This window comes from Malaclemys terrapin, chromosome 7 (assembly GCF_027887155.1).
Source record: "Malaclemys terrapin pileata isolate rMalTer1 chromosome 7, rMalTer1.hap1, whole genome shotgun sequence".
NCBI lineage: Eukaryota > Metazoa > Chordata > Testudines > Emydidae > Malaclemys > Malaclemys terrapin.
The window spans coordinates 111102516-111121112 of record NC_071511.1 but is presented as its reverse complement, the minus strand read 5'-3'; the positions used below and the strand labels follow the sequence as shown (position 1 = coordinate 111121112).

General features: G+C 41.1%; 1 protein-coding gene across 2 annotated transcripts in view; it reads right to left on the bottom strand.

Moving 5' to 3' along the window:
• MCMBP (minichromosome maintenance complex binding protein) overlaps positions 1 to 18597 on the bottom strand; it is a 34919-nt gene that overhangs the window by 14351 nt on the left and 1971 nt on the right. The window contains exons 2-9 of one of the 2 annotated variants that reach the window (XM_054035808.1): positions 18322 to 18419; positions 14162 to 14302; positions 13718 to 13759; positions 11171 to 11272; positions 10783 to 10912; positions 8760 to 8911; positions 7871 to 7971; positions 3574 to 3746 (exon numbers count right to left, since the gene is read on the bottom strand). In XM_054035808.1, coding sequence (XP_053891783.1) covers positions 3574 to 3746; positions 7871 to 7971; positions 8760 to 8911; positions 10783 to 10912; positions 11171 to 11272; positions 13718 to 13759; positions 14162 to 14302; positions 18322 to 18419 — 939 coding nt within the window. The remainder of the gene's footprint in view (positions 1 to 3573; positions 3747 to 7870; positions 7972 to 8759; positions 8912 to 10782; positions 10913 to 11170; positions 11273 to 13717; positions 13760 to 14161; positions 14303 to 18321; positions 18420 to 18597) is intronic. The other variant, XM_054035809.1, reaches the window with a different exon arrangement.

Below are 18597 nucleotides of genomic sequence, written 5' to 3'. Positions count from 1 at the left end.
CAGATTTCTATGGCACGCCTATCTTCCCCCTCACACCCACTTTAATATCTGAATGCCATTACTTGATTTTGTTTTGAACATTTTATTTAGAAGATCCTAAGGTATATTATACAAACTGAGAGGTGACTTCTATAGAAGTTCCACCTGACATTGTCAGCCTCTGTTACCTGTGCCCAATTACAATAGACTAATTCTGAATTATTATCGTGTACTCCTGCATCACAACCAAAATATTTGACTGTTATTTTCCATTTGAAGTATTTAAAGGTACCTAAAGCTCATAACAGTTATGAAAAAAGTGAGTTGTGAGGAAGTGATATATTGTCTCCTTGGGAATTACAGGAGCATATACATTCTCACATTCAGAGAAAGTTATTTTTATTTTATCAAGGTGTATCTCACACTGATACAAACAGAGTTCAGCTTGAATGCTGTCTAATCTCCTCTGGCAGCATTTGCACTCCTGGGTTTACTATGCTTACCAATATGGAACAAGCTATTTTCAACAAATAAGGAATCAAAGGTGATTTTAAACATTAGAGAATACTCAAAAACAAAGGGAGACAAGTAATCATTTACCAATCCACAATCCTCTCAATGCAGAGGCCAAAGCTATGTTTTAAAGTGTTACCAAAAGAAAATTTTAATATTTCTGCTTCTTAGAATTTTTGCAGCAAGCACCAGTGTATCCAAGTATAGCCCCTCAGCAAGAATTGGGAACACAAAATACCAAGGATGCGGTTCATTCCCATTTCCCTTCCGTACGCCTTCACTGCAGCCAAACATTTGGTGTACACAGCCTCTCTCAGGACTGAAGATGGCAGTGCTTTACGGATCAGGATTTAAGGGGAGACAAAGTTGTAAAGACTCTCCCAAAAGACCAAATTAAGCAGCTTTGCAACAGATCTCCAAAGTCTACCAGCCAAGAAAGCAAGTCACAGGCATACCAGGGTTGGCCATAAGCAGAGCTGGTCACAACTCAGACTTTCCATATTGTGGGGAAATTTCAATATTTGGTTTCATTCCAAAAAAAATAAAAAAACAGCTGTTTTGAAATCTACCCAGGACACAAATTCCATAAAGTGTTCATTTTGGCACCACATGAACATTTGGAGTTTGTGACACCAAATATGCTCCTCGGGATCTGGCAGCAGCCCTAAAACTGACCAGTCTGGTAAATTTCATAGGTAAAACTGACAGGAATCATGTCAATTTTAGCCACCAGCAGCTAAACTTCTAGGGCTGGGGAATGTGCTGATTTCCCCCAATATGCTGATTTCCTTAGGGTCAGAAACCCAGGACTTCCAGGGTTTGCGGCTCCAAGGCAGTTATGCTGCCTGCCTTGCCATGCTGAGTGACCCAGGATCGGGGACTCCAGGGCTTCCAGAATCCCAGGCACGCTGGTTCCGGGGCTCTCTAACTCCGGGCAGCTGGTTCCCCAGACCCAGATGGGTGCTCTTAGGGCTTCCAGGTTCTCTGCTGCAGAGCTAGGAGCCTAGACCCTGAGAAGCCTGATCAAGCCTGGGCTGCCAGGCTCCCTGCCACAGAGCCTAGACCCTGAGAACCCTCAAGGCTGGGAGACTCCTGGACCAGTTGACTCCCCAACTCTCATTTTTTGGTTTTAAACCAGGAGTTTATTAGCATCCAAGACTTTTTTTTTTTTAAAATTCCATTAGAGTGACTCATAAAACAAAATAACGCTTGCCACTTTTGGCAGACGGCAAATTATTTCTGCAGCTTTCCCACATGTGAACTGTGCTGGAAAAAACAATAGACAAATCTCAAGACACTTATCAAAATTAGTAGGTGAATGTAGCAGCAGAGTAGATTCATAGATCTATAGGCTCTACTGTGTGTGTGTGTGTGTGTGTGTTCTGTTTATTCCTTGGGCTCTGCTATCTGTGAGTTTCCACAGCTCTTAAAATTACTATCAAGTGGAGTTCTATATAGACATACATGAAACATCTTAAAACACTCGGAAAGCTGTGGAAGGCTGCAGGTTTTGAAGCCAAATGTACAATACACCTTTCAATTAAAAATCGGAAAGGTTTCCAAGATGATGCTGAGCAGATCATACTGTCTGAATCAGCAGTTACTCACTCAGAAAACGGATTCATAGATCTATGTCGCTGCTACATTCATGTACTCATTTTGGTAAGTGTGTCTTTCAGAATTATGCATTTTTTTTCCAGCCCAGTTCATAAGTTCAGTGCAATTATTTCAATATGATCATAAAGAAAACCCTCCTCCAATCCATGCCACAGACTCCTGGGGGAGAAGATAATGAAAATAAGAACAGGAGCTATATTCTGTCAAACAAAAACTGAAATGTGGTAAGTCAAAGGATGATCCAATTTAGCTCCCCATTGCTTTTTTGCTCTAACTCCCAAACTGTTTTTCTGATATAACATTCAATGTTCAATGATGTTCAATAATGTTAATCGCCACCTTTATATAAATATTTAAGTAACTTATTTTGCATGTTAATTTCATGGAATGTCAAGATTTTTAATGATAAAATAGAAAAGTGGTCTATGTAGAAGAAAATATAGTTCATAAAACAAGGCCTAAAAAAAATTAGCTCTGGTTAGAAATGCCAGGTTACCCTCAAATATTATTGGGAAATAAGCAAGAGTTTTATTATTAATGATATTTAAGAAGCTGCCCTCCATCTCAGATGGATGCAACATAACAGCTGCATAACAAAAGTAGGAAGTTTTAAAATTAAAACAGCAATATGAGTAGGAATTAAAAACCCACTCATCCATTTGTTGAAAAACTGCTGACTTGGGAATAGTATGATCTGCTCAACATTTCCTTGGAAACCCTTTCAGATTTTTAATTGAAAACTGTATTATACATTTGGTTCCAAAACCAACTGCCTTCTACAACTTCCTAAAGGTTTAAGGTGAGTCAAACATAATATCTATACAGGACTCCATTTGACCGTCATTTTAGGAGCTGTGGAAGTTCACAGATAGAGTCCAAGAAACACACATAGATGGAGAGGAAAAATACCAACAAGAGAAAAACAGAAGCATGTACCACAGTTTGTGGTGAATGTTTAAAAACAATCAAATGGGCAACTAATTGCATAATTTTTTTTTTTAAACTTATCTCCCTTTAAGCTCCTTGACAGTAGAGACATTCATTATATATTTTATATCCACAAGGTAATCCTGTGTCTACATACTTCAGATTTACTTGCTTAGCTAAGCTTTAATAAAAGTAAAATTTTAAAAAATAAAGTGATTCCTCATTTGAAAATGAATAAATCTTGCAATTTGTTCAATAGTAGATTGGGTTTTCAGACTTACAGAATGAAATCTCTAATCATGACTACTTCAGAAGTAACTTTTCCTAAAACAAACACTTATCACCATGTCTGAGGCAACTCAGTATAAAGTAATGCAGCTGCCCGATCCCTTCTAAGTCCGCTTTAAATAGACTACCATTGCTGCATTTTCCTGCCAACAAACAATTACTTCTTTGTAGTAAGGAGTAGTACAATGCAGTCCAGAGTGAACTAATCTGTGATAATGTAAGGTTCCATTCAGCAGTTCAGATACTTACAGCTTTTACTCTCCTCTTCATTAAGGCAGGCAGGCAATAATGGATTAATGTGCTGTAATTTCTGTGCCAAAATCACATGGATTCTGGGGACTAATGAGGCAGGAGGACTGTGTACTCTTTGTTCTTCTACTGTGTCCATGCACTCCATAGGATCAAGTGGTGATGAGTTCTCCCTAGTAAATGTCAATTAAACTGAGCTTAAAGACATTCTATGCAAATTCCCCTGCTGTTGTCAAAATGAATCTGGAATCTATTCCAATAATGTTACACACAAACACAAGCAGCATCCATTCCCGGCTTCAGTTTACTTAAAACTACATTTAAACTAATATAATTTATCAATTTTAATTATAAAAGCTTAATTGAAAGAGTTTAGGTATTTATAAAAAGACTATAAATACAAAATACATGAAAATCCTATACACTGACAATATAAAACTACTAAACTGGATTTATACAATATAGGCTGTAGTCTATATTTCTGAAAATACTTGGAGTATAGAGGCTTTAGTTTTGTAAAGGAAGCAAATCCCTAAATCATTCCACCATTTAAATGAGAGATGTTAAGTATTCTTTGTGGTAACAGGTTTCTTTTCAGCAGGTATTCAATGTAGACATTGTAACATTTGAGAAAATAAAGCAACTTTGTAAAGTAAAGTCTATCCTGTGTAGATACAGAGTTCCAGAAGGTTGCCAGATTATAAGTCTTGGACACTTAACTTTTCTATATAGCTACAGAACATGTAGTGCAGATGCAGTCAAAAATTCCCATTAGTGTGCTTCAACCCTAACTTGGAGAAACCACCCTTTGAGGTGAGAAAACAGGTCAGACCTCATGACACTTCAATTCTCAGTCTCTGAGGCCTTCCAAAAGTAGCCCCAGGTTTTTAATTTTAGTTTTTTTATTTTTATGTGGACATTGGAACAAAGAGACAGACATCAGATGGCAACAAACTTCAGTCACTACTGACTTGGATTGGATTTGCACCAAAGACAGAAGTGAAAGGCTCTATAACTTCTTATTAATCTTTAGGACCCTACCAAATTCAGAGTCTATTTTGATCAATTTCTTGGCCAGAAATTGGTCAATTTCACATTTTCAGATGGTCTTGCAAGGGTGGGGATCCAAAGAGGGTTGTAGGGGGTCACAAAGCTGGTGTGAGTGTGTGTGGGGTGGGGGGGGTGGGGGTTGTTGCAGGACTGCCACCCTCACTTCTGCACTGCCTTCAGAGCTGGACTCTGTAGGCAGCACAGCTGCGGACCTTCCTGCAGCCTGGGGAGGTCCCTGGAGGTGAGTCTGATCTCTCCTTGGCGCCCCCTTCCCTTCCCCTGAGAGCGGCTGTGTAGGGGAAGAGGAAGTCAAGTCCCTCCCCAGTCCAGCAGACTAGCAGCTGGAGCCCAGTGAACAGTAGGAACACCTGGCTGAGGCAGCCCCAGCCCTGACTCTCCCCCAACCACTCCAATAGCTAGATTTCCCGGGAGTGGTCTGATTTCACTGTCCCCGACATGTTTTTCAGAGCTGTGAATTTGGTGGGGTCCTACTAATCTTCTAAGCCTCTCTTCCTCCTTTTGCGCAATATCTGTTCTTCATTAAAAGGACTGTAACCATCCTTTTCTCTTTCTACTTCAGGCAACAAATTTAAAGTTCAAAGTCCTTGCTGAATTCCACCATTTTCTCTATCCGTAATATGACTGTCAACAATCAAATACATTTAATTAGGCATATTGAGCCACCACTCTGGCCTTCGCCTACTGTTGGGCAGATTATAAGTAAAAACAGCTGGCTTTGCTGGGTTACCTTTACAAGCTTGTCTGGCTCTACACAAGGATTCAAAAATCAAGGCTGTAACATACCAAAAAGAAAATTTTCAAAGGATCAAGATTCCGAACACCTGCATCAATACTACAGGAACTGACATATTGGATGAAGCCTGTGATCCATGCACTCCAATATCTAATCCTGGGGGAATTCTGTGCACTGCTCAAGCACAGAATTAATGTTCCCCAGAGATTTCACACCCCCCCCCGCCAAATAATTGATTCTGATGGGGAGACAAAGGGAAGCTGCAATTACACCAGGGGCTCACGTGGCACCAGAAGAGAGGGCAGCTGGCTCACAGGCCAGAGCAGCAGCCGCAGAGAGGGAGAGGGAAAGAGGATGCCTTCCTCACAGCACCCTGCTTTGTTGCCAGGTGAGGAAGCATGGGATATGGGGGGAATGGACAGAGCGGGGTACATGGGACTGCTGGGGTGTGTGTGTGTCACAGACTGGGGTTCAGAAGGGCTAATGGGGGGACAGACTGGGGCGGAGGCACAGGAACTAGTGGCATGACAACACTGAACCAGGGGTTGAATGGGAGTGGAGGGAGAAGGGGTGGCTGAGTGGGGGTGCAGGACAAATGCGGATAGGGACAGCTATGCCTGGCTGAATGGAGAATGAGGGATGCAGGATACAGGGGGAGGGGAGATGCAGGGTCACATGGTAACAAGGGAGTGGGGGTACAGGCCACATGGGGACATGTGCATATATGCCTGGCTGAATGGGGAGTGGGACTGAAGGGACTCATTGGGGCACATGTGCTTGAATGAATGGGAGGGGCAAGGATCATCCAAGGGTGACATGGGGGAGGCTCCCCAAATCCCTAACAATCCCTCCCCACCTTTCCCTCTCCCTCAAAAAAACTGTTCCATGCCTCTTCCATCCACATCCAACAACCCGCAAGGTTCACTCCCAGGCTCCTTCCCTCTCCCTCAGCTCCTCCATTACCCCAGACTTCCCCAAGCTTTTGGGCTGCTTCTGAGGGGTGCAGAAATTTGTTTCAGTATTGTCGTTTAAATTATTACTCAAATTTCTGTATTAATAGGCTTAGTACGGAATCTATTTGTCAAAAAACATTTCCTGAATCTTGTGTGTTGTCTGTATTGTTACAGACATACTTGCTGACAGGTATTTTGAAATAAATTATCAAAATAGTTGAAAGGGACATAATTATATTGTGTTATTTTGACAAATAATACACCTCTACCTTGATATAACGCTGTCCTTGGGAGCCAAAAAATCTTACCGCATTATAGGTAAAACCACATTATATTGAACTTGCTTTGATCCACCAGAGTGTGCAGCCCCACCCCCCCGAGCACTGCTTTACCACGTTATATCGAGGTAGCGTTGTATATGTAAAATTTTGCAGAATTTTATAACATTGTGCACAGGATTTTAATTTTTTTGGCACAGAATTCCCCCAGGAATAAGATATTTTATCTCCAAAATTGACTAATACAGTATAATTCAGAGAAAGGCACTAGGAACCCAAGTGGACAATCATAAAATAACATGTCCTTTAGGGAAATTTCCTCCTAAATCTCATCAGTTAGTGGTTGGCTTGCACCATGATACCAGGCTTTATATGCCTTCTATTTTTAGATGTCTAATCAATTTTTTAGATTTTACTAACCTCTTGGTCTCTCTACCTACCTAATCTGGCAGTAATATGTACAGATTAATGGTACATTACATTGAAAGAAAGTATTTTCCTTTATCAGTTTTGAACCTGTTTTAATTTAATTGGAGGTTCCCTTGTTCTTGTATTCGGAGAAGGTAAATAAGAACATCTGATACTACTTCTTTACACAATTCAGTATTTTGTATACATCTATCATGCCCCTATTTATTTCCTCTGTAAAGTAAACAGTCCTAATTATTTCATATTTTCATATGGAAGACTTTCCATGCCACCAATCATTTTCACTGCCTGTCTACAGGACCATCTCTCTTTTGCTATACTTTTATAGATAGTCTATAACTATTTTTAATTTTTTCCAACCAATTTACCTGGTCCTGAAGTAAATTTCTCTAATCTAATCCCAAGAATTATCCAGCACTTGAAAAAAAAAATAGGTACATTTGCTGTCCTTTGTTATAGAAGCCAATTGTAATGTGTCATTAACTCCCACACATCATTCTGAAGTTTCTTCAAATCTCTTGGTCCTGTCCTCTTTATAAATTTGTTCCAGCACTAACACTAACACTCTGTTTGATACTGGGGCAGTCTGGAAAATATGTACAGCCATTGCTCATGCGGTACCTGTTCTGTGGACAAAGGACTTCAACTGCCAGGGCTGTCAATCCAGTACCTTTCACAAGCATTACCTTTGATTTAGGCAAAAAGCATTTTTAGAATAATGCTCAGACAAATGGTTAGACACTTTCTTAATTTTTAGGGCACAAGCATTCAAACACATTTTGCTTTTTAACTTCATAAATCCCTGCAGATCAGAATCACAGCCTAAGCCTTACCTGTCTTCATTGTTCACTAAGCTGAGCACAGGATCCACAGACAAAACGCCATACACCTCAAGAGTATCGTTGACTTTGAAATTATCCCATCTCTCATAGACCTGCCACAGAGACAGCATGATAAAACAAGGAGGCAGACAGAACAGAATGATGTACTGCAAGAACAAGGACAGCATGGATTGTCATTCATCGGACAAGAGCAGAAATCTCAGTAGACAACTGTAGATTAAAGAGATTCTGTACTGGGAGGCTGTCCAAATAAGTTTTTAAGAAGCTGAGATTGGAAAAATTACTTGCTACTTTTGTAGGATTTACATTATCTGCCTTCTTCTGCCAAAGTGGTAAACAACCATATTCTACACTTGTTCATTAAAGGATGAAATTCTAAATGTAGAAGAAGATTGCTGAAGAATGGGATATTAAATATAGAAACAGAATAGATGAGTTTTCCTTGCTTTCAGTTTCCTAGTCAGCATTAGGTATTAATCAACAGGAAACTATTTCAAATATGAAGTGAAAACAAACATTGCATTGTTTCCCTCTTGCTTCATCACACCTTTTTCCGCTAGAAGAGCACATCTTCAACTTACTCAAGAGTCCATGAGCCAACATCATCCTTACACTTGGGTGTCTTGAACTGACAGAACCCTTTTTGCCAAGTACAGCTATGAATATATATGCTTTAACACCTACTAGCACTGATGTTAGCAATTCTAATATCCCCATGGGCAGTGAAGAGGAAAACAGGAGAGCTGTTATTTGAGGACACATTCAAGATAATATAGGTTTTACTGTAACTGCTCCGGGTTCAGGATTCTCTCTCCCACCCCTAATCTATCCCCTCAGTGAGGCAATCATATTTTGGTCATCATCTCCATAGTCTGGTTACCTTTACAAGACATGCAGGACCCTTCTCTCCCGGCAGTGGAAAGTTTAGATCAAGTGGAGGGGAGCAGTTTGGGGAGATTAGCTGATGTCCTGCAGAAGCTTCAGTTTCTAATCGCTTTGGCTCGCCACATCCATGGATATCACCTATATTCCCTGCAACATAAAGGAATGACAGCCTTCTACAGTTTACTTAAGCATAACAGCAAATCCAAACAAATTTCCTTCCTTCAGAAAGCAATACAGAAGCATGCTGAATTAAAAAGGGATCCTGGAAGAACAACAAAGCAGTGGTTTCTACCAACTATTACTTTATTGTCCCTCACAGAAATAAAATATTTATAGGTCTATCACCAAAAATTAACACCATGAGAAATATGTAGGATTTTAGGCATGAAAATCTGTTGATCTTGGAGACCTAAATATAGCCAAGGAGGTTTGTCTTGACTCAATTTATCTTTAAACATCACACTGTCATCTGCAAGTCAACCTATCATTTGTGTAGAACTGTGGAAATTCTGCATCTTGTGTTTAAAAACAAGTTAAACAGAAATAATACACTTTATCTCTTAAGAATCTCTTTAGATTTGATTTTCTAATGCAAAGATAAAATGCCATTCTGTAACTGCTTACTTTAGGCCAGGAGTTCTCAAACTGTGAACTGGGACCCCAAAGTGGTCGCGATCCCATTTTAATGGGGTCACCAAGGCTGGTGTTAGACTTGCAGGGGCCCAAGCTGAAGCCTGAGTCCCACCGCCCGGGGCCCAAGCCGAAGCCCAAGGGCTTCAGCCCTGGGCAAGAGGGCTAAGATTACATGCCCCCTGCCCAAGGTAGAAGCCCTGGGGCAGCTTTGTACCTCCCTATCCCCCTGCCTGGGGTATGGGGGGCTTGGGCTTTGGTCACCCCTCCTGGGGTCATATAGTAATTTTTGTTGTCAGAAGCGGGTCATGGTGCAATGAAGTTTGAGAATTGCTGCTTTAGGCTACATATGAAGGTAAAACAATATGAGTATTTACTTTGAAATCTAATACAGATACAAGAAAAAGGTGTATTTTAAACTGTAAACTATTAGAAAAATATTTAAAACCTTAAAATCTGACAGTTCAACTGACTGAAATAGAACACCAAACAAAGCTTTAATTAACAGCTTCTGCAGTACTTTTATAAAGCCCATGAAGGACTTATTTTTAAACTAACCCCCTCCTGCTCAAAACAATACATTAACTAGGGCAGGCAACTTTCTCATCAGTTTGTGAATGCGCAGGATGTGCACACACACCTGATTTGCCTCATGCTAACATTTGCCAATTTTGGAAATACCATCCTTTCAGAAAATCAAAGGATTTTAGGTCTTTTTTCAGAGGACTACAAATGCCTGGTATTCCTCATTTTCCCTTCCAACCTCGGAGGGCAAAAGACAGTTACAGGTACTGCAAGTCAATTATATTCCTTTAAAAAGCTGGGTGGGGGGAGGGGCAGGGGGGCTGTCACTGGAGATAGAGAGGCAAGGTGGGATAGTTCTTGACATCTAAATTATTGTTCGTAGTAAAGCAGACCCAACTGATATTTAGGCCCCATTTTGCTGAGTGCTACATGTAATAAGAGACAATCCCTACCCCCAAAGAGTTTACAATTTAAACTGACAATTCCATTGTCTGTTTTATCCCCTTTCTATGGATAGGGAATAGAGATACTGAGATGAGGTGACTTTCTGAAGGTCACACAGGAAGTTTGTGACAGAACTGGAAATTAAATTCAGTGCCTGGAGCCATTCACACAGCAGCTACAGCACACTACTGCAGCAACCAAAAAATACTAGCATTTTGTAAAGCAGTAGAAAACAAATGGTATGTTATACATGCAACATTTATCCTGGGCTAATTTACAAGTTAAACTGCTGGTTTTCCCATTTGTTTCCATTCACAGTTCAACCAGCATAGTGATCAACACTGGGATAACACTACTGACTCACCCTGATACATAAATAGTTCAGAATGGTAATGAAATAACCAATCATCAAATGTTACCCATATGCTGCTCTTTCTGTTTAGATGGATGCAGCTCCATATCTTCATCTTCCTCATAACTCCTCTTGTGCCGACTTGGAGTGTAGGATGTTGAAGGGCTAACTCGAGCCTGACTTGCACTAATATATGCGTAAGATTAAGCATTAAGGACATCATCATACTAATTTGAAAAAAATCAACCAGCACAAGTAGCATTATTCAAATATTATTAGCCTGGCTATCTTGTTGGATACGACACTATTACAATAGGTGTGCAAATTGTACTATGGTGCTGTCCTTTGATGAGGCATATCTAAGTTAAGGAATTACCCTCTCATCCCCTCACAGTACAAGGTACTTTAAATACATTTTTCATAATTAACATATTTCAAGCTTGAACAAAGGATATTTCTTTCACCCACGCGGACTCTCCAGGCACTGGCACACAGTAGAAGGTCTGTCTCTCCGAAGTGACCATTTGTGATGAGTTTAAATCAATTTCCTGCTGAGGCTAGGGTACCAATAATAAATCATGAGGTTCAGGTTTTTAACATTGAACATGTTTGTTTTTAAGTCATTACCTTACTTTGTCAGTAGAATTATGTACTTAGCCATAAAGAGTTACAAGAAGTAGCTTCCTAATGAAACAATTTACTATCTAAATCACAAAAATTAAGACTATGAAAACCTAAACACAATCCAGTGGTAATTTTAAACTGCACTCCATACAAGTTTTCCACATTTTGTTTGATCTTCCAGACCATATTTTTGGTGCCATAAGAAAATGGTATTCTTCTACAATTTTTGCATGGAGTTTAGTGGGATATGATTTATTCCATTCTTTCAATAAATGAATGGAAATTTTTTGGTGCTTTCAGCCACTTTAACCGCTGTGGGCAAAAGTAATAATCATTCTTTAAAGGATTCCCTTACTATGGGTCAACAATTTAATGGTTTATTCTTTGGTCTCAAATGCAATCTCAATGCAATTGCATGAACAATGTCGAAAAACTCACATTTTTAAAAATCATTCTTATTCAAGAACGTATGGCAAGAGTGATTATTAGTTGGTTACTCCCTATACTCCTGAGGGCATTCTGCGCCAAAAAATTAAAAATTCTTCAAAATTCTCCAAATGTTGTCAAATAAATGTGGAGGCTCCAGCATGCCATTGGGGAGCACAGAGGTGGGAGATCACTGAAGCTTCCCCCTCCCCGGACTCAGCAGTGAGGCTGCACCCAACCTTGACACAGCACAAGGATGGGGCCTGCCCCAGAAACACGCCAGGGTCCTGTCCCTCCATGCCAGGTGCACCAGGCAGGCTCAGCACAGCAGGATCCAAGTGTGGAGGGATCCAGGTGTGGGTTGAGAGAATTCTGTGTGGGGCAATCTGTGTGCAGGCGGCTCAGTGGGAGATCCGGGTGCAGAGGGGATCTGGATGTACAGAGGCTTGTTGGGAGATTCTGGGTGCAATGGTAATGGGACTCTGCAAGGGTGTCCAGGTGAAGGTGGTTGGAGTTCAGCGGGGGTGGGGGTTTGTGTGTGGGTGGGGATAGAGCTCAGCGGGGTGGTGGGGGGGTTGGAAGGCTCAGTGTGAGGTCTAGATGCTGGGGGAGTGGGGCTCGTCAGGGGGGTTCTGAGTGCGGCGGAGTGAGGCTCAGTGGGAGGGAGTGGGTATGACGGGGTCTGGAAGCACAGGGGTTGGGCGAATGGGGGAGCAGCTCCCTGTACAGAGATCCTTCCCCCTGCAGTGGAGGAGCGATGGGTGCAGGAAGCAGGGCGGGGGGGAGATTGCAGAGATTCCTGCAACTGGTGGAGGGTCTGACCCGGCCCCGGATATTGTGCAGGGGAAGAAGAAGTCTTGTCCTCCTGAGCCTAGTCACAACTAGCAGCTGAGCCCGGTGCAGGGAAGGAGCCACAAGGTGAGTTTTCCCAGTCTCCCCCTCTGCCCCACAGTGATTTACCTCTCTGTCTGCTTCCCTGAGCACCTGAAACATACTGCTGGGGAGGGTCGCATCACTGCTCTTGTGGCTTCCCTTTGCTTCCCCATCAGAAAGTCATTTTTCTGCAGGGAAGCAAAGAAACCTGCAGAGGACATAAATTCTGCTCATGTGCAGTGTCGCAGAATTCCCCAGGAGTATCTCTACCACACTTGTGTGCCTCAACATTAAGAGTGGCTTAAGTCTGAAGAAGCTGCTTATAGCTGCAAATTCAGATACATTTTGTAAAGCAGAATGTAAGTCAATTTTTTTCAATGCTTTGTAACAGAGATTGCAATTCTAGTACTAATAAAGTTGTTCTATTTAAAAAAAAAAAACTAAAACTGACTTCTCTATCAATGTTCTAAGAGTATATTCATTTAGGGAACATGCTTTGCCAGTGCCCTAACTTCTTGACAGGATTACTGGCCAAAATTTAATTCTTGGCCACAACTAACATCTGTACACAAAACTAATTTTAAGTGGCATGGAGACGGCTCAAGACCTATGAGCAACAAGGAATGCTCCCCAAACCAGGAATTCACTTTGAATCCCAAGAGCTGTATATTTCCAGGAATTGAGCTGAAGGGTTGAAAAAATTATTAATACTGCACTTATACAATACTTTTCATATTAACTGCATTTTCCAGACAAGCAATCTTTATAACATTCCTGGTTTCCACAATTTTAAAGACAGAAAAATGGAAGCAGAGAAGGGAAGGATAAAGAGGTAGGTACAAGTCTTGTCCACATTGTTCTCTAAAAATAATACACTGAAAGTGGCAGAGATGATACCTTGTTGGCAAGGAAAAGGAAATCAACTGATTTATTTTAATTAATTTTAAGGCTCATTACATATTTTCTTAGAGATCATCATATGGAGGAGGAGGAGGAGGAGAAGAGCGAATGAAAAACTCAAATTTAATATACTAAATTAAGTGCTAGTTCTTACATTGTACAGCATGTGCACAACTTACCCCACATTCTGCTACATCTCTGAATTTACCAAAATGCAAAACCTGCCAAAAAAAGCAATATGATAATTCTCTTTCTTTCAAAATCTTGAATTACTATTGATAATAGAAACTAAATCATTAGGCTAAAGTCCTTCCAATAACATAACTATGCAAACTTTACTGTCTGCAGAATTTAAACAGAGAAGGGATTCATTTCAATTCCCACAGATCCCACAAAACACTTGTTATAATTTCCACAATTTTCTCTACTTGTGGCAGATCAGAAATAAAAATATAGTAAAACGTTATGTCCCTACTGCCACTTGAGTCTGTTGAAACTGAACTAATGTTGAGCAGCCTTTGAATACTCAAGAGGTTCAGTTCAGTGAAGGGTAAAGACATGAATGAAGAAAAGTTAGTTCACCCCAAACATTTACCCTAACAGTTCATCAGTGTTTTACTTACACGTGTTTTAGTATTTGGGTCAATTGTTTCGTAGACTCCCATGTAAAATTCAGGATCAAACATATCTTGAACCATGCAGCGGAATTTCACTAAACTGTTGGGCTTCAGGTAATGTAGGGGGACATCATTCAATGATGGTACCTTTAAAAAGTACAAACACACACTAAATTAATATTAGACCTTATTTTAAATACGATATATAAAATACTCATAAGCACCATGAAGGAAATCAGATAATGTAGTGATACCATCCCATATATTAGTTATTACCCTCAGATTATCCAGCACCCCTTATTATTCACCTCAATCACTTCATTAGTGTGAGCAAGATTAAGCACCCTGGTCTACTCACCAGGTAGTTATGAGACGTAATTTTTTGCTCATCTGTCCTAACCCAACTGTGTAAATCACATTTCCATCTGAAATTTTTGTACCTACTGTTGTTACAGGTAACAGTTGAGATTACTGTAATTCAAAGATTAGAGAAAACATATTTCTGTATGTTGTTCCAGTTTGTTTACGTTGGCCATTTGACAGCTTTGTGTATAATTAGTTTCACAGATTTGGTGAGGGTCAGTTACACTTATACCCTGCTGCTGTTACATCAAAGCCTGGGAAAGAGCAAAGTTGAAAGTGAAGCTGAACAAGGAAGGATTGGAGGAGGGCCTATTTTTAGTAGTGCTGCTCTTGGACCTTTAACAGGGGCGTAGGAAAAACACTGTAGAAATACTTTACAGAATTTTAGAGACATGCTGTTTAAAAGGCATTTTATCAGAAAACATTTTTTTTAAATTGTTGAATTAAAATAAAAAAATTCAAGTTGATAGTGTTTCTTGAACCAGATTTCACTTTCAACTGATGTCCCTTTTTGACACACTTGACACTATTACTCCTGGGGGAATTCTGCGCCACTGCGCATGAGCAGAATTTATGTCCCTTTCAGATTTCTTTGCTTCCCTGCAGAAAAATGACTTTCTGATGGGGAAGCAAAGGGAAGCCACAAGAGCAGTGATGCGACCCGCCCCAGCAGTATGTTTTGGTGCTCAGGGAAGCAGACAGAGAGGTAAATCACTGTGGGGCAGAGGGCGAGACTGGGAAGACCCGGCTAGTGGCTCCTACCCTGCGCTGGGCTCAGCTGCTAGTCGTGGCTAGGTTGGAGAGGACAGGACTTCCCCTTCCCCTGCAAGACATCCGGGGACAGGTCAGATCCACCCCAAGATTTCTCCCCCAATTGCAGGAATCTTGGCAAACTCTCCCCACCCTGCTTCTTGTGCCTTTCGCTCCTCTGCTGCAGGGGGAGGGATCACTGTACAGGGAGCTGCTCCCCCATCCGCCCAACCCCTGGGCATCCAGACCCCGTCATACCCAGTCCCTCCCATTGAGCCTTACCCCTCTGCACTCAGAACACCCTCAATGAGCCCCACTCCCCCAGCATCTAGACCTCCAACTGAGCCTCCCACACCCAGACCCCCCTGCCAAGCTCTATCCCCACACTCACACAGACCCCCACCGAACCCCAACCACCTTCACCTGAACCCACATGCAGTCCCTTTACCATTGTACCCAGAACCCCCCCCCCCCAACAAGCCTCTGTGCATCCATATCCCCTCCACACCTGGATCCCTCCACACTTGGATCCTGCCTTCTCAGACCTGGTGCACTTGGCAGGGAGGGGCAGGGCCCTGGGGTGTTTCTGGGGCAGGCTTGGTCCTTGTGCTGTGTCAGGATTGGGTGCAGCCTCACCGCTGAGTCCGTGTCCCAGGGGGAGAGGGGGTGTAGGAGGAAGCTGCAGTGATCTCCCACCTCTGTGCAGACAGTGGCCTGTGCTCCCCAATGCCATGCTGGAGCCGCCACATTTATTTGACAAATAAAATTTCCAAAATTTTGCAGAATTTTAAAATATGGTGTGCAGTATTTTTAATTTTTTGGCACAGAATGCCCTCAGGAATAACACTAATTCCATCCCTGCACTATCTTCAATCACCTATCCTTTGTAGAAGCTCCTCTAAAGCATCAGACTTTATGAATTTTATTTAATAAGAAAATTAAAATAGTAAAAACTCACTGTCACCCGGAGGCTGGCCCTTTAGAAGGAGATGGGTCTCTCCCCTACCTGTGACACAGCTAACTCTCCTCCCTAGGTTGGGAAAATGAAGCTCATGTGACCCAACCAGGCTATGGGATAGACAAGAAAGCAGCCTCAGTAGCAAGAGACCAGGAGGAGAGCAGAGGCTGAGGGATGCAGAGAGCAGAAGAATTCTGCAGGAGACCCTGAGACACCAAGGGAGAAAAGACTCCAGCAAGGTAGGGCTGGGAGTGGCCTGCCAAAGCAGGGAAGACTTCAGGTAGAAAGACCTGGGAGTGGATTGATGAAGTATGGGAACGGATGAATACATAAACTTTAATATATGAACTTTCAATATGCTGACTTAACTTTTGGCTTTGAGGACTTGATTTTGGACTTGTTTATGATAAGAAGCTAGCCTGGTAAGAGTTATTGGCCGCAAGAAAGCCTTAGTAAAATTACTGAGGAGCCCTGAAAAGAGGTAAGCTGAAGTAGAAACACTCCAAGGCCACCCCATGCCATGAGGCAGTGACTTTTTTCCAATCTCACCAGGTCTGGCTGCCCCCCCCCCCCCTTTTTTTTTAAAGCAACACAAGTATAAAGTTTCACATACTGCGGGCTGCACCTATCACGCAGAGGGGTTTTTACAAAAAAATCTTTATTTTTATTCATTTTCATAGGGGAAAAGCACAACTCTGAGTAATGGGAAACATGAAGGGAATACAGCCATGTCACTGCAAAAACAAGTAAGATACTGCATACAGCACGTCTGATTATCAAAACATCCACAATTCCAAATGGCCAAGAAAAGGCAGCCAAAACACAGGGTTCCTTTAAGGTAAGGGAGGCTTTTCCATATGGGAGGACATGACAATGGGAAAGTGAAGAATATGGGTTGTCCAGGCAAACCAAATTCCACATGACTTGAATGACAGCAGCACAAGCTATACGGGAAGTCTATTTGATTTTGAAAAAAATCAGGTCTTGGATGGATTGCCAGATTGGGGAAAAGTAACCATATTAAAATATGGTTATAATCAGAAAAGTTACCATGTAAAACATGGTACTAAACATCAAGCCTGGTGTTTATTTGGAATCAGACCTGCTTGCTTTAAAATAAGCAAATAAGGTTTTACTACTTTTAATCCTTTTACTATATTCACTCTACTGAACCAACATAGAGAAAGAGAGAAAGAATTCTATTCCTTCTTGTGTATTATCAAGAAAATTGTTCACTAACTTCGAATTGCAAAATCTTTTGATGCATAAGACAGTAAAGTAACTATTTTCAGATTCCAGGCTGGGAAAAGTATCTTTTCTATCATTCAAGTGGGCAGATTTGACCTGAAAGTTCCTGAGGGCCAATAAATATAGAAGTAGTATTGATTTTAGTCACCTTTCAGAGAAGAACCATACTCTGAGGAATAAAGTTGTATTGCACCTTACATTTGCAGATGAGGAGAATGTAGTAATCAGATTTCCAAATACAGCGTAGGAATTTGGATGGCACAAGAGGCTGCAGTTAGTGGGAGGTGTGAATTATTTTTTTACCTAACCAAACTGAAAGGCAGTGGTCATAACAGCTGGTTCTCCAATCAGTTCAAGTGTCAAGTATTGCAGTAACAGATCATGATCAGATGCTATGCTGCAGGAAACCACAAACATTTGGAGTACAAAAATGTATCTCCAATTTACAATTAGTTAGGGCAGATTTTAATACCTATACAAATACAACAGAGGATAGCATTTGTCAGCTACTGCCACCTAATGGAGCACATTTAGGTGGCATTCAGCAGTTTAGATCCTGATTCAAAGTGCACTGAAATCACTTCCATTGACTTCAGCACACTTGGGATCAGACCCTTACATATTTTGCTTTGTGTACCAGTTTTTCACATTTAAATAACTTTAATATAAACCAATTTTTTGGCCTAGAATCTCAACAGTGTCCCTTTCAAATAAGTATGAGCAAGTTCCACGAATGCATTTCTAAAGGACACACTTGCCAAAAAGCAGTAAGTCACTATAATAGAGGAACAAGAAAGCAGGAGTTGTAAAGATAGAAAAAAACACCAAATAATTCAATTAATTTTACCCAGTTAGTTGCATTATTTTCTTTTAGCTTCTCTGTAAAGTATTCAGTTACTTTCTTCTCCCAGTCAGGACTTGGACCATTTTGAGCTAGAAAACAAACTGCATTAATAATAGCAATAGTACAGTACACTGGACTTTTATTCAGCAATCTGACACTCATTTTGAATCTGCTGATGTGAACTGATTTTTAATGGGACTTTAACCCTACACAAATGTATATTATATTATAACAACCTTGATGCCATTTGTCTCCTCTTATCTTTCTGTTACAACCTTA